Consider the following 16,585-nt stretch of genomic DNA (forward strand, 5'->3'; position numbering starts at 1 on the left):
CAAAAGCACCACTCTGAATAAGCATGTTTTTAGAGCAAATAACCATCTTCATTTTGCTGCATTTTCTGACTTTCCTTCTGTAGTCTATTATTTCTGGTTCTATCATAAACACAATATTTTTCTGTGGCTCATTGCTGGCTCCCATGTGGCTTCTTCTAGCGATTCTAGAGCCTTCCTTACTTTACCCTTTGGGACTGGCAAGTCTTTTAGAGCTATCATGAGAAACAAGCCAAAAGCACCTTTATCTACAATGAATACCCTATGCCAGTGATGGCCAAACTTGGCTCTCCAGCTGTTTTGGGACTACAGTTCCCATCATCCCTGACCACTGGTCCTGTTAGCTAGGGATGATGGGAGTCCCAAAACAGCTGGAGGGCCAAGTTCGGCCATCACTGCCCTTTACAATAATGGTAACATTTGCAGTAGTCTCTTGTTGGTGCTCAGCTTTGTACAAACCCTACTGTGGCACTTCCCACTCACTGCATCATTTTTCTTTTGCAAGCCTCCCATAGCAACTTAATTGGGCCAAGGTTGCAAGTTTTGCAACCACACAGAGAAATAAAGAGGCAAGATGGAAAAGGTTGGGTGAACTTGACCATGTTTATTTAAACATTTACACCTCTGCATTGTAGTCAATTCCCAGGCCCCTCCATTCTCTGAGCAGCCAACTGCAGCTGCTTCTGACACAACATTTCATGCTCCCACAAATTGGTAGTTAGGATATATTCATTACTGTAACCATAGAAGTATCTTCATGCATGGTTCCAGTCAGTGGGTCTTGGAGATACCATATCTTTCATTATCAGACTCCAGTGGTATTTTCCAAGCTTATTTTCCTGAATGCACTTGCTCTATTGATTGAGATTATATTGTAAGGAATTTTTTTTTCATTTACAAACTTGGTGAATGGTCCAAAGGGATGCTAATTTGTCTTATCTTCTTGGAAGATCAATGCCACTGCCTTGCTAAAGGTGAATAAATATTGCAATCTTGCATCTGTAATTGGGACCATCATTTGTTTTAAATGATCAGTTCATTTATACCAGTTAAGCCAAACATGATTTGCCAGCTCTTTACTAATTTGTGCTTGTTGTCTGAGAGACAATATTTCATATTATAATTCGAGATCCATCATTTTCCCCCAGCCAGTTTATAACAGTGCTGAAAGGACACAATAATGTGATTCACAAGTAGGTATATTGATGGCTAAAGGACATTAGCGTAAGTTGTTTGTAGATTGTAACCTATGCACAAAGAGATTTAAAAATAATAATAAAGAGACACTATTCCTATCTTGAACTCAGGTAACAATTCCATAGGCTTCTGCTGGATATTAGGCTTAACTTTTGGTAGATATCAAGATGCATTGCCCTGAGAGTTTAATATTGGCTGTAGGGAAGTCAAATCCAATAGCCATCTTGAAGGACAATCTGTCCTGAAGTTCCCATTTTCTTACATCCATTCAAATTTATTTGTAGGTGTTTGGAAAGCTCTCCAACCTAGCTCTGAATTCTTCAAAATGCTTGTTTTCTTCTTAGTCTGTAGGGAGCATAAAGCTAAAGATCCATGAGAAAATATACGGTAATCCATTTCCTAGGAGAGTGACAAATGGCTGTGAGAGAACTTAATTACTGCCAGTAAAGAATGCATCCATTTGTGCATGGCCTGTAATTGCTTAATGTTGTTGTATCCATCGACATGAGAGTGTGAAGATGTAAGTAGTTAAAGCCTACTGACCCAGCATGGCAGTTCAGTTAATTTTACTAAGTAGCTGCTTTTTGTAAAACCTGGTGTTCAGTATTGTTGAGTTCATTCCTCTTGTATCAAGCATTCAAGTGCAAGCCTACAGAAAATCAGCTCTTTTTTCCCTAATTGAATTTATCATCTTAGGTAGAGTGCTGTAGAATTTTCAATCACAACACTAGTATTGTGGGGTAAAGTAAATGTAACAAATGGATGGATTGAATATAAAAGCTACAATGTGTAATGTTCTGAGAGGCATGACAGATTGCATTTAACAGCAGTGTTATGTTTATTAAAGTAAAAATGACTTAAAAAAAAAACTACTGAGTTTAGGAATAGCTGGTAATTAACTCAGGTGACCTGAAGGAAAGAAAGTTTATTGGATTGGATACAGATCTGCTCATCCATGAGTGAAAAAGCTTTTTTCATATCACTCCCTGTCTGGACCAGGGAGGTGATTAATGCCTTCTTCTGAGTGGGGGGTCCTGCATGCTTGAAGAAGCTCCTTGTAAAATCACTCCACAAAAAACCCTCCCTAGATTTGGAAGATCTAAGTAACTACCAGCCAGCTGCTAATCTCTCTTCCTTGGGCAAAGTGCTTAAGCGGGTGGTTGCAGATCAGATCCATGCACTCCTGGAAGAAACTCCATCCTTATAATATTTAGATATTCCCATATATAGAGAGAGATGAGCACCAAAGACTAGGAAATAATAATAGGATTTTGATAGCAAGCTTATGGTTGTGTTTGCATTCATCTTGCAGACTCTTAAATGCCTGCTCATCAGAGAATCTGATAGGTATTAAGACCATGTGCAAAAGGAATGTTCGTTCTTGTTCATTAATTGGTTGAGCATACATTCATACTTGGACGTTTCAGAAGATGACTATCTTTGAAGGACAGATAAGGAGGAATGGGTACACTGAGACTGACCCATTTGGAATGTTTAAAGTGTTGTGCGCGTTGTGTTTTGGTCATGCCCCTGAATCAGAGGTTTTGTGTGTTCTCTGTGCCAAGGTTGCTCACTGAGACCAGTCCCTTCATTCACTTCAAAACAACAACAACAACAAACCCACCAACCCTGCCCCCCACAAAACCACACTGCTTCTCTTGAATAAATGTTTGCAGACAGTTGAATTCTATGAGCATATTGAAACTCCTGTTCATCCAAAGATTACTATAAGGTTTAGTGGTAGTAATCCCACATAGCTGGTCCCAGACACAATATGAGTTTTTCTATTGTGGCCTTTTGGGGAAGCAAAGAACCCCTTACTGTAGTGTTTCTTTCCATTCTGTAGCTTCCCGGTGTCCACGAAAGGCTGTACTCATCCTGGGACAGTGTATTTTTCAGCAAGTGGTTGGAATTGATAATGGTTGAAAACTTCAAGCCAGTAACAGATATGATCTGGCTCATGCTTGCATCTCATACTAAGAACATTTCTCCAGTATTATTACAATAAAAGTTTATTACTTACCTGTTGTGTTTCATTCTTTTTTTCATTTTGATTTCATTTCTGCAAATTTTTTTTCACAAGGTGAAGTGTTCACCTACTTTTCTTACTCCAATAACTTGCATTATTTATTATAGTGTGTGGTCTATATTGCTGGTGTGCTCCAAAATAAATGGATTGCTGCCAAAAGGCATTGGAAAACAGTGTCAAAACAAGTGACATGGCTTCAACAACATGGCTAGTATTGCTTTCTTATAGATGAAACGGAATCCGTTTTTGATGACAAAATGCAGTAAGCCCGATTTGCTGGCTTGTATGCCAGAAATGATAAATTATTTTGCAAAGCCTAATGCTGAAAGGCATATTAAGAAATGCATGAGACTCTTTGAAAGGGAATAGCTTGATGGTTAAAACTGACTAATATTTATCTTGCACTTTCTGCCAGTTGACTTTTAGAACCTGTAGAAAAGGGCTATTTGCTTTAGAAGCAAGGTGAATTGGATTTCTGCCATCTTGGTGTAGTCCCTAAATGAATATGTCAAAGGCAATATTGTCTCTAAAATAATAATAATAATTCCGAAAGCAGTCTTTTCATTTAAGCAGAACTTTTCATTAGTTTTTTGAATTAAATTTGGGTAATTACCATTTGATTATGAAGTAATATCTTGCAAGTGCCTGAGGAACAAGATATTTATGGTGGGGGGGGGGGAGCGATTCCTGTGAGTTTTTAAAACTCCTGTTAATTCTTGTCATTTCTGCATTTCAGCTTCCCCCATATAATTCTATGCAATGGAATTCTCAGCACATAAAAATGTAGGATAAAAAAATATTACAAACCCAACTTACCCTAACACGGTAAATAAAAACTAATATTGAAATTGACTGATAAATACCAGGAAAAAAATTACATACATTTATAGCAATGTGTAACTTTTTTCAGAAGAACTGAACTATTGTGCTTTGACACAGCTCTATCTTTTCACATGCATGGAAGTCAGATTTTGATTTCTTTGGAAACCAGATTTCATATTGAATTATAGGTTTCATTATGTTCCCAATATGTAACATGAAAGACCATAGAATTGGAAGGGAGCCCCAGAGTCACCTAGTCCAACCCCTGCAATGCAGGAATCTCAGCATGTGGCCCACTATACAATTTGAAACCATACCGGAGACTGCTGGAAGGCAAATTAGCTTATTTCCACTAATTTCCTCTGAAATGGTGCTCCTATGGGTTGGGGAATGCTGCATGGTGGACTGCAGTAGGTAGAGAAATTTGGCAAAAAAATCAGGTCTCTGATGCAATCAGAAGTGTTTTCCATATTGTGCAATAACTGGATGCAAAGTTTAGAAATTAATTGCATTCATTTCTACCAATATCTTTTTGTATCTCAATGTTTGTGAATAAGTATTTAAAGTAATTAGGGCATTTCAGACTATGTGAGTGCCTTGTTTTAGTTTCTGTCCATTTTGATTCTCTCCATCAGTCACTGAGGCTCTTTTTAAAAAAACCAACAAACAATCTCACTCCATATCATATTTCCTTATCAAGCTCTTTACTCTTGGGACTCAGCTAGACTGGTAAAGAAACAGTGATTATACACATTGTATGTGTGATATAACATTGTGCCACCAGATGGCAACATGGAGTCCCGCTTTTCTCTACCCGTTTTCCCTCTTTAAATTTACAACATTTTAAACTGAAGCGCTTCTTTGATGTGTCTAGATCCAGCCTAATAATGTCACACAAGTAAGGAGAAGGAGCTTCTGCTTTAGAGATTACATATATAGTAAGGGCTTCTAAATGCACTCCACGCCCCCAGATTAGACAGAGCTCGCTGTGATCCTTTTAAAAAAGTAAAGAACGCTATATCCGTTTTAAACAAATTGTTCTTAGCTGCAGTGCTAAACTGCACCAGGGACACTAATTATTGTGCTGATTACACTGTTGTTAGCTTGGATTCTGAAATAATTTTGATGGTTGCTTGAGAATATATTTGTTCTGCATTGCAAAACACTCCACGATTTGAAGGAATAATCTCTGTGTTTTTTGCTCCCTCTTGTTTCCTTTTTTCTTCCTCAAGTGGCTAGACCTGTTGAAAAAAAGCTCTGTCTGGCTCCTGCTCCCCCAGCTTCCCAACTGTGCAATATCCCATGCCCTCCTGAATGCCTGGTTTCTTCCTGGCTGGGATGGGGGCCTTGCATTCATGAAAACTGCCAAGATAATCAAGGGAAAAAAGGTGCGTTCTGAACCACTTTCTAACAGCTTTTGTAGGAGTGGGGCCTTGCTACATTACAAAACTGGATGAATCTAATGTATAAAAGCTGACTTTATATTTATAATTAATCACTTTTAGTCTGTTTTTAAAGACCTGTGGGGTGGGGACTGCTAGTTTCTCCACAGCTTATTGATTCCAATGGACATCTCAGCCCAAAATGTGTAACATGATTTTTTTTTTTTACTATGTAAATAATTTTATAACTATTTGGGTCATTATATTAAGATGTAAAACTGCATAAGGCAAAGGACTGTAATTCAGTGGCATAGCATTGTGTGGGAAAAATATTTTTAAATACCTGTTTTTTTAAAAAAAATATTTTTGTAAACTGCTTGCAGGTTCTATTCACAACAAAGCAGTATATAAACTCTGTTAAATAAATAAATACATAAATACATAAATTAATAGAACCATGGCATCTCCAGGCAAGTTTGAGAACATCCCCTGTTTGAAACCCTGGAGAGGCTAGTGATTGGTGGCATAGACAATACTGTACTAGATGAATAAATGAACACACTGCATCATCATCATAATTTATTATTTGTACCCTGCACATCTGGCTGGGTTTCCCCAGCCACTCTGGGCGGCTTCCACAAAGACCAAAAATACACTAAGATGTGACACATTAAAAACTTCCCTGAATAGGGCTGCCTTAAGATGTCTTCTGAATGTCAGGTAGTTGTTGTTCTCTTTGACATCTGGTGGGAGGGCATTCCACAGGGAGGGCGCCACTACCGAGAAGGCCCTCTGCCTGGTTCCCTGTAGCTTTGCTTCTCGCAATGAGGGAACCGCCAGAAGGCCCTTGGCACTGGACCTCAGCATCCGGGCAGAACAATGGGGGTGGAGATGCTCCTTCAGGTATACTGGGCCGAGGCCGTTTAGGGCTTTAAAGGTCAACACCAACACTTTGAATTGTGCTCGGAAATGTACTGGGAGCCAATGTAGGTCTTTCAAGACTATGCTACTTGCTCCAATGAGAGTCAGTGGTGGCCACCAATTGGATGGCTTTAAAAGAGAATTAGACCCATTCATGGAGGATAAGGCTGCTCAGTGGTTGCTCACCATGATGGCTATGCTTTACTTCCATTGTTGGAGACAGTATGCTTCTGAAAACCAGTTACTGGAAACAGCAGGAGACGAGAGCGCCGTTGCAATAAAATCTTGCTTGTAGGCTTCCCACAGGATGCTGGATCAGATGGGCCATTGACCTCATCCAACAGGCTTTAATTGCTGGCACCCATCTGTCTTGAGAGACAATGGAATGCCCCTCCAGGGGTGAAGTCAAGCTGCTGTGTTGGCAGCACTGAAGAGGCCTCCCTGAGACGTAAGCCCAGGCAGTTGTGTTTGGAGGTCCTGGGCTGTCCAGATGCTGATGCAGTTCAAAAGGAAAGCAGAGCAATATGTTTGGCCGGATATGAAGACTGCGGAATATCAGCTCCTCATTGCTTCATAATGCAGAATAATTCATTATTTCCATGGGCAAGCTTTTAGGTCTCCTTAGAACCTGAGCTAAAGCTCACGTAGGGGCCACAGAACTGCATATGCTCTCTTCTACTTAATGGACTCATCTTTCCCTCTTCACTGCTGACCTTCATGTGTTGAGTGTGAAGGTCTGAATGGTTTTTTGTTTTTGTTTTTTAAATCTATGGTCAGCTGAACATATTCAAAAGTCTCTCTGCAGAACCCAGATTGCAGAGGGTTCCTGGTTCAGAAAGACGACAGTGGTACCTCGGGTTACATACGCTTCAGGTTACAGACTCCGCTAACCCAGGAATAGTACCTTGGGTTAAGAACTTTGCTTCAGAATGAGAACAGAAATCGTGCTCCGGTGGCATGGCAGCAGCAGGAGGCCCCATTAGCTAAAGTGGTGCTTCAGGTTAAAAACAGTTTTAGGTTAAGAATGGACCACCGGAATTAATTAAGTACTTAACCCGAGGTACCACTGTACCACTGAATAGACTTTCACACCCAGCATGAAGTTTGGAAATGAAACTAGCAGGGAATTGGCATTGGGTGGGGTGACACCGGCACACAGGGAGTGGTAGGCAGTGGATCCACTCCCACGCCTCTTCCAAATTTGTTGAATACATGGGAGCTCACGTTCCTATACCTTAAACTTGTTTTAGGATCAGAAATTGTGACAGGAATCGGAGCATGTGAGGGATGGAGGGTGTGCGTGAGCCTAAGGCTCGTTCATGTAATCCCAAAGCATGGGCGTTATGCTGCATTCATGACGCAGCTTGGCGCATGTTGAAAACCACAACAGCACAACGATAAATAGTACTTTAAAATGGGTATTTGTTTTTTCTTTGGGCAGACTGTAATATGCAATCAGTTTACGGAATTTCTTTCCTTATCAGGTGAAATCTAGCTATCACCTTTGTTCCCCCCCCCTTAGGTTTCAAAATGAGGCAAAGACACATCATTGTGGAACCCACGGGCACTTCTGGCAATTGCCCGCACTTGATAGAATCTATTCCATGTGAAAACCCAGTGTGTTACAAGTGGATCATTTCAGAAGGAGTCTGTTTACCTTATAACGGAATATGTGGACAAGGGAATCGTGTGCAGCATGCTGTATGCAAGAACTACAAGGGTATGTGGTACAAACTGCACTTTATTTAAATATATTTTGCATATTCTAAGAGATTTCAGAACTGCGCATTAAGCAAAACTCCATGATGCAAGGCTTCCAGTTTTATAATAAGATATGAATTTCCCCAGAGCTTATGGCTTTATCATACTCTGGCTTTAGGTCTTAAATGAGATCTGTGATCTTAAAATAAATACTTCATGCTTCCAGTCACTTTCCATAACAGGGCATCCTACCCTGAAAGCATGTTAAGGGGGCAGGGAGGCAGTGCACACTAGCTCTACCTCCAATGTCATGGTTCCATCAACTACAGCTTCAAACGTTCCTCACACGTTCAGTAGAAGGTCTGAATGGAGATCCTATCTCTGGATCATTGTGCTTAGAATTCTCCCTGCATTCGAGAACTCTTGTTACAGGGAACCTCTTCAACATGTTCCTTAGAATGCATTTAAGATCCCCCTTCCAGAAATGTGGTGATGGAAGAAGAAGAAGTAGGGATGACGTATGTCAGAGACAATAGGTGTGGAATAACTGCATATGGCTCTGCATCCCCAACATGATTTATGTGTCCCATATTTTGCATTGAATGTCTGAATAGGGCTTGTGGAAAATTTTATGAAACCGTGTCTTATTCCCCACAGTGTCAGCCTGAGGCCTAGCTTGCAATAGGCCACAGAGTCTGAATTCAGCACAGGCAGAGCACTTGTCCTGTAGACCAGAGGCAGGATGCATTCTTGCAAATCAGATACTTGATTAGGCAAACAGAAACTTAGGGCCAAAGATATGTAGTTTAGATATCATTTTGAAAAGATGAGATGGGGGGAAATGAAGCAGGGCTGGTATGAGTAGAGATGAGGCAAGGATGGAGACAGCCTGTGTTGTTACTTGACGCAGTGCATTGTTGGATTAACCTAGAAGAGAGGGCCTGGTGCCTCTCCATCAGTTTGGGAGGTCAAATGAGCATCTTTAGGCTATGTGGTCAGCTCATAGTTCTGCAGTCCAGAAAATGACCAATAGTTAGGTCTGAGAGTGAGACTCTTGAGGGTGCGCCTAAAGAAGGGGATTGTTTCCTGACTGAACAGGGATGGAACTTGTGGCCCTCCAGATGTTTTTGCACTCCCAAGTCCCTTTAGGCCCAATCAGAATGGCCAATGATCAGGGATGATGGGAACATCATCTGGTGAGCCATAGGTTCCAAGCTCCTGTCCTACAAAGTGGAGTGGTCCCCACCCCCGAAAGTACATACTTGTTCATCAGAGTAAATGACTACACAACACTTAGGCTCCTTGACACCAAATAGCAGGCATGTTCCTTCACCTTGCATGCCCAGCTTAATACAGTACTTTCTGGTTTGTCAAACTGTGGCTTGCTGGAAACTCTGAACCAAGGAAACTATGGACTGATTGTTCCCTACATACCAGGATTGCAAACTATGCTCTTGCAATAATTTCACAGCTAGTCAGCCAAACAGGGCTTGGAATTTTGCACTATATTAAACTAAGTAGTTGCACAAGCAGAATGAGTTCCAGTTACACAACAGGACTCCCCACCCCCAACCCTTCTCCCCAGCACTTTCCTCACATCTGCTCCAGAGAGGGTTAGACGAGTTGCTAGAACCATGCACAAGGAGAGAGATCATTCAGTCAGACAAGCAAATTTAAATACAGCCCTATATTAGAACCAAAGATAGACTTCTCATTCCGGCTTGGACATAACTACAAAAAACAGCAAGCAAAGTAAAACAACTAAAGGAACTACCGTACTCTGCTCCTAAGGGGTGTTTCACAATTACTAAGCTGTAAGTAGGGAACATTCTTGAATGCCAGCAAGGCATTGCTTGCAATCCTGGTTTATAATGAGAGCTCAAACCATAGTTATGGCAAACTGTGATTTGATATTAATCCAGCCATGCAAGAGGAGGAGGCAGTGAATGAGCATGCACTGCATTCCCTGTGCAAAAAACCATCCTTGGGCTATTATATCCATTGCTCATGTTATCCTGTTGGTGGAATGGTATAGTAGAATTTTTTTAAATAAACAGTACTATTTAATATGAATTACGGAATTTGCATTTCTGAAAACTTTGAACTCTGTGTCTCTTCCTGCCCCCCTTACTACAGCTTTTCAAAAAGTGTAGTTGAGGAATATGTTGTTGCCTTGCAACAGCTGATTTATGCTACATGATTCTGATGATATGTAAATGAAAACATTGTGTTGAGTAATATGGTGTTTACTTAGCAACATTTCAAGTCTGGAATGTGTTCAGTTTACAGCTTGTTAATAATTAGTAAGCATACATTTTTATATGAAATGTGCAAACAAACAGTGGGTGGTGTTTTCCTACTGGCAGGTTGAAATGCATCCAAAAGCATCATATTTTCTGATGAGGTCAATGTAGTCCCATCACAGGATTGTATTATAGATTATCCTTCAGTCTTTAAACATATAGAATAGTGTCATAATTTTAGAAACTGCCAAATATTTGAAATATAGGAGCGCCGTTAACGACATGGAGTTAATACCACAGCAGAAATGCTGTTGAGAAGAAACAAATGAGGTTAATTATCGACTGGGCTCAGTTACTGTGTAACCTCCCTCCCCAAGTTGTTCAAAGTATCGCTGAACTCTTCCCACAGTCAGGGACCCTGATAAAGCATACAGAGCATTCTTGGGTTCAAGCAAATGCAACCAGAATGCAGGATCCCTAGGGAGACATTCTCTGTGTAGCATGGAAAAGGTCAGGGACAGAGCAGGAGGAACCACTTAGACATGATTGCAATTAAGTTTGATTTGTTTTATATATCCATGGTGCTTTTCATTCAAATGAATCCCAAAGCAGCTTACAAGCGATAAATAGCAATAGCATGATAGAACATGATTAGGCCTCATCATGGGACTGAAACTGACTTGGCCGTGCTGGTCAATGATCTCCAGCGGGCTAGGGCCAAAGGTGAGAGCTGTTTCCTAGTTCTGCTGGATCTGTCAGTGGCCTTCCATACCATCGACCATGACATCCTTCTGGACCGTCTTGAGGGGCTGGGAGCTGTGGGCACTGTTATACAGTGGTTCTGCTCCTTCCTCCTGGGCCGTGTCCCAAAAGTGCTGTTGGGGGATGAGTGTTCAGATCCCTGGGAGCTCTGCTGAAATGTAAACATTTCCCCAAATCCAGCAATGTGTATTCCCCCATCAGCCTCCATTGGTTACACTAATGGAAGGCAGGACACACAACTGATCTTTTTCTTAATCCTTTGCATCCCCTGAAAATGATCTCCTTACTCCAGTCCTTGTAAAATCTTTCTGCCCTCTTCAACTGCAGCCCCATGCAGCATGATCCACATTCTTCATTAGTGCCCCCCAACCACATGTAGAAGATTTTCAGTGGGTGTAGGAACTGGAAATGAAGGGAAAATATTGGTTGTACAAGCTGCGTTCCACTTACACAACCACTGGACACAGCTCTTTGCATGACCCCACTTTTATAGTGGTCTGTACACCTTGTGATAATTAGTTTCTTCAGAGTTGAAACACTTAGAAAGCCAAGCTCTATCTCATCATAATATTCTGTTGTGGAATAGTCAAACTTTATTAAGGCAGACTGAGTAGTCAATGTTTGCTTGATATCCCTGCTCTCAAACAAGTAGTTTCACTGCTGAGTCTGTGCTTTAATTGACATTACAAATTGTGAAAGATGCTGCCAGTTTCTCCCTTAGTTCTGTCATTGAGGGGAGAAAGATGTTATAGTTCTTTTGCATAATGGATACAAAAAGCTAGAAATGTATGGTGGAAGTAAGAAGTTTGTGATTGAAACCATTTTTCCTTTGCACCAAGTGTTGTGGGAAAGGACCTATTGAATTCAATTTGGCATTTCCTTTGCAGCTGGACATTTGTTTTCTAAGTGTATCCTGTTTAAATTTGGAAAGATTTCTCGGGACATGCTCAGCTCAACTGACTCATTAAAAACAGCAGCATGGCTAACTATTATGTAAGTCTGGGGTACTCCTTGAAAAGGATTTTCCCCCTTTTTTAAAAAAGTAAATTTACTAGAATTGATAGACCTTTCTTCAGATTTTATTTATCTTAGATGCTGACATGCTTAAAAACCAGCAATTACTTCTGACCATTCCTGGCAATCCACACACAGCTTGCTCCTGCTGAAACCAGCAGGGCAGATGAAGATTGCAGAATTTATCATCCTAATTGTGCAACAGTGATGTTGGCTCTACTAGTCCTCTGACTAATCTCAGTGCACAGTGGATGTAAGAGAGTGAGAACATAATCTTTCCCTCTCTTTCAGAGCAATGTAAAGATAATTAGCACAGGCAGCTGTAAATCTTCCAGGTAGACACAGCCCTTGGCTGATATCTTTGCTACTGGTGTGGAGCACGCCACAGTATTCTGCAGTGAGTCCTTGTTCGATTCTGTTGCGTCAAATGTCACATATTTCCATCAAATGCCTATGAGCACATACTACAGACTATGTCAAGAATCTTAGAGTTGGAAGGGACCCCAAGGGCCGTCTAGTCCAACCCCCTGCAATGCAGGAATTCCAATAAAGGAGTTCCAATAAAGTAAAGATATGCCCAACAAATTAGCTGGCCTGTATGCAAGTATCTTATCCCATGGTGAATGTAATGCTTCTTGAGCAACAGTGTTAAAAAAAGGGGACTATTATGGGTGCTCTGCTTGCCTCTCTCTCCCTCTCTCTCCCTCTGTGCTTACAGACTTTATGGCTAGCAAGAGCAGCTAGGCATATGGGTAACTAGGAGGGTGTCCTGATCCCAGCTACAATTAGTCCTTATCCCTGTTCTGAGATTCTGAAAACATTCCAAAAGGAGGCCCCTAGGAATTACGAAGCAGGACTTGCTAGTATCAGGAAGTGGCAACTCTTTTCAAAGGAGCTGGAGGGTTTCCTTATACATTAGAACAGAGGTGGGGGAACCTGCGGTCCTCCAGATGTGCAGGACTGCAACTCCCATCATTCTTGCTAAGGCCATGCTATCTGGGTGTGGTGTGAGTTGGAGTCCAACAATATATGGATGGCTGCAGGTTAGCCATTTGTGAATTGCAGAGAATAAGGGCTGGTAAATGCATACATGTTTATCACCTGACATTTTGGAATTGACAGCCAAATGTATGAAGAATTGAAAAACGTGTGTGAGCTGACCAAAGTAGCTATGGAAGCTCTCTTGGTGGTAATTAATCTTTGATTATCAATTTGCACATGTGCATGAGCATTTGAAATACGAATGATACATGTATTTGCTGGTCCTTTAAAATAAAGGACTGGTTCTTTTTATTCTGCCACCCATGGGAGAAATGGGTACCTGCCCTCTTTCTAGACTGTTGCGTGCAGGTATTTTGAAGGGAAGTATCATTGATTTATAGTGTTTGTATCTTTCTGCCCTGCATCTCACTCACAAGAATGTTCATGGTGGCTAACAATAGCATAAAAAGTACTAGTTCAAAATTATCAAATAAAATCACTCAATAAATCTCCTTTAGTAATGCATACTGAGCTACATTAAAAAGCTACTCTCTTAAGTGGATAATGTTGGTAAAGCCACAAAAGCTTGAACTAATATTTGCCTGAGTGCCAGATGTGTCTGCTTATCTAACCTGCACTTCATTTGTGTCTTATGGTTTCTCTGTCAGGAAATAATAGCAAAGCGTTATTTAACTTTCTGATTCCAGAATTCATTGTCAACTGTGTGGTTTAATTTGCAGTGGTTTTGCATTTTCTTGCATTCTTCTAAAGCACTCTGGCTCTGCCAGGTCAAATGAAACTTTGAATCCTATTATAGCTGCATTAAGTGGTTATACATTTTAGTACACAAGCTGTAGTGAGGGATTGTTTCAGAGATACATATTGAGGTTTTAATTTTGCTTCAAAGACTGATGTACCTTTCCTTAAAGACATTGTGTAAGTTTTGCTAGTGGATTGTCTTTGGAAGAATGATCTGCTCTGCTCATGAAACAGAACTGAAGCAATTGATTGAGAGAGAATGAATGATGTGCCAGCCGCCTACAGATATCCAGTGAATTGGACCTGATTAACCTAATTTAGGAGAATACTCGGCAGAGAAGAGAAATTTACACATTAGCTATATTATTTAAGTAAGATTGATCTAATTGTATTTGGCTAGATAGGCCTTTAATAGGATTCTCCTGTTGTTGTTGGGTTATCATTGAAACTATATATGTTACCACAGGGATCAAATGAAAAGTAGCCGTGGTTGTAAAAGCTTTGCATATTAAGTTAGATTTATAACCAATTCTTTCTCAAATGCTCATTGCTGGATTAGTAATAATTTCACATGAAACAGAACCAATGTGGCATATAAGTTGTTGTAGTAGCAAATGGAACAAGCCATTTCTGTGGGGTATTTTGCTGACATGAGACTGAACTCACTTTTGAGCCTTTCTTGTTCTGTGGGTGTGTTGAACTGGTGGTCTAGTGGCAAGCTAGGAAACATGCAGGTGGTCTGAGTTGTGCATCGCCTCCCCTATCCTTCTCTGGCAGGAATGCTTTCATTTTTGAGGGACCTTCTTGATGCTTGGTGAGACTGCTTCTTGCAATATGCTCCAGCTGGACAGCAGAGACAGTGGGTGGCTTGGTGGGGAGTATCCCTTCAGTGAAACATCCTAAAAGGCATATACTGTGCTGGCATGGTGAGCCAACGTGGAAGGGGAAAGACCAAAGGAAGATAAACTTTTTGTGGGTCACCAAAAGGGCAAGGGTGTTAATCCCCTAAGACCTTGTTGAAGGTCCACAGCCTGAATGAATGTATGCTGCTTGGTGAGATAGCATAGACAGAAAGTTATTGGTTTCCATGTGGGGTAAGAGCTAAGGGTAATGGTGGGCATAAGCCATCTCTGGGTAAAAGCCAGGGGAGAATCCCATCCCAAATGAGAGATGGGATGATGTTCTTGGATATTTGAAGACTTGAGTCTTGGATCCAAACCTTTGGGATGCGGGTGCATTGCCTTGAACATGGTGATGTTTCTTATACAGCTGTTCTACTTTTGATTTTATATTATTCTCTCTTGTTTATTTATCATTATCATTCCAACATTCACAGATCTCAGGGTGGTTCACAACATAAAAATTCAAGATGAAAGCACAAAATACATAGTAACATCCCACTCTCTTTAGCTTAGTTTAATCTATTAAATTAATTAAATTAGGTAAGTTTATTTGTATTGTTTTATATAATATAAAACAGATTATTTTTTCTATTTGCATGTTGATGTGATTATTTCTAATTGTTTCTAGGTTGTTTGTTTTTTTAAAAAGTTTTCATCTTAATCTTAACTATGGTTTGTTTGAAACAAATAATCTTCAAACCATGGATTATGAAGCTCCCTTGTTTCAACAAACTATATTTAACAATAACCATAGTCTGTGGTTCAAAGGTAATGTTCAACAGTGGTTAATTCAAATCAGAAGTCAAAGTTTCAGATCCTCATCAGAGGATGGGAGGGAGGAAGCAGCAAGCAGCACATCAATGCATGGCTCTGGTAGGTTCCCATAACAATAAAACCATAGTTAATTATGTCATCAAAGCAGAGATATTTTCCTCTCTTGAAAGTACTAGGTTACGCTGTGCAAAGACTAAATAGGATCATAGATAAATTGGTAATGCTACAAATCACACCACTGTTTATCTTAATTTTGTTTTGCCGTATTTCTTAAGATTAGAAAAAAATTATACTATACAGCAGGCATGAAATATTCCAATCAATTCATTACACACTTACATATTGTTTGGGGAAAAATAATAATTTATCCATCCCACTGTTTCCTTAGAGTGAATCAGATAATGACAGTGTCCATAAGCTGATTATATGTGATGATTTTTTTATTAAAAAAATGAGAGCCTTATCTATCAATGCCCCTTGTAGTCAGCATTTTGCTTTGTTGCAATTCCCTCACAGTCCTTTGCTAATTTGCTTTTTTGATATTGTGCTACCTAGCAAGAAATAAAATTAAGAACAAAGAAGATTACTTGGGGATAATAAACAGCTTCAATAAAAATCTAAATGACTAATCAGACAAAATAAGTCCTGTGGCATAAATTAGAAGAAAATTGCAAGACTGTGAAAAGTGGTTGAGAATGCTAAAATAGTTTTCACTAATGTATGTCTCTTTCTGAAGACTTCCAGTGCGCCTTTGCTCATGAAACTCTCAGGCCAACAACAGTAGGCTCTGAAGACATTCTGAAACCAATCAGTCTAGGCCAGCCTTTCCCAACATGGCACCCTCCTTATGATTTGAATAAAAACTTCCATCATCCCTTACTATGGACCATGCTAGCTGTGGCTAACTGAAGTCTTCAAAACATTTGGAGAAATGTCAGGATAGGGAACAGGTGGTCAATACATTTGAGAGCAGCCGTGAGTCTCTTTCTCTGAGAATCCTTATAGTCTACTGTAGAACCCATTCTGCATTCCACAATTCATTTTAGGATTAGGATGAAATGGAATGGAACAATTTCTAGCTCTACCAAAACTTTCAGAGCA

General features: G+C 40.2%; 1 protein-coding gene across 10 annotated transcripts in view; it reads left to right on the forward strand.

The window, feature by feature from the left end:
• The window catches only part of THSD7B (thrombospondin type 1 domain containing 7B), a 528,234-nt gene that overhangs the window by 313,972 nt on the left and 197,677 nt on the right, over nt 1–16,585 (forward strand). For all 10 annotated transcript variants that reach the window (XM_081928487.1, XM_081928486.1, XM_081928485.1 and 7 more), the window contains 2 exons: nt 5,278–5,433; nt 7,871–8,068. In XM_081928487.1, coding sequence (XP_081784613.1) covers nt 5,278–5,433; nt 7,871–8,068 — 354 coding nt within the window. The remainder of the gene's footprint in view (nt 1–5,277; nt 5,434–7,870; nt 8,069–16,585) is intronic.

The sequence above is a fragment of the Podarcis melisellensis genome (genome assembly GCF_964234715.1).
Source record: "Podarcis melisellensis genome assembly, chromosome: 1".
NCBI classification, from domain to species: domain Eukaryota; kingdom Metazoa; phylum Chordata; class Lepidosauria; order Squamata; family Lacertidae; genus Podarcis; species Podarcis melisellensis.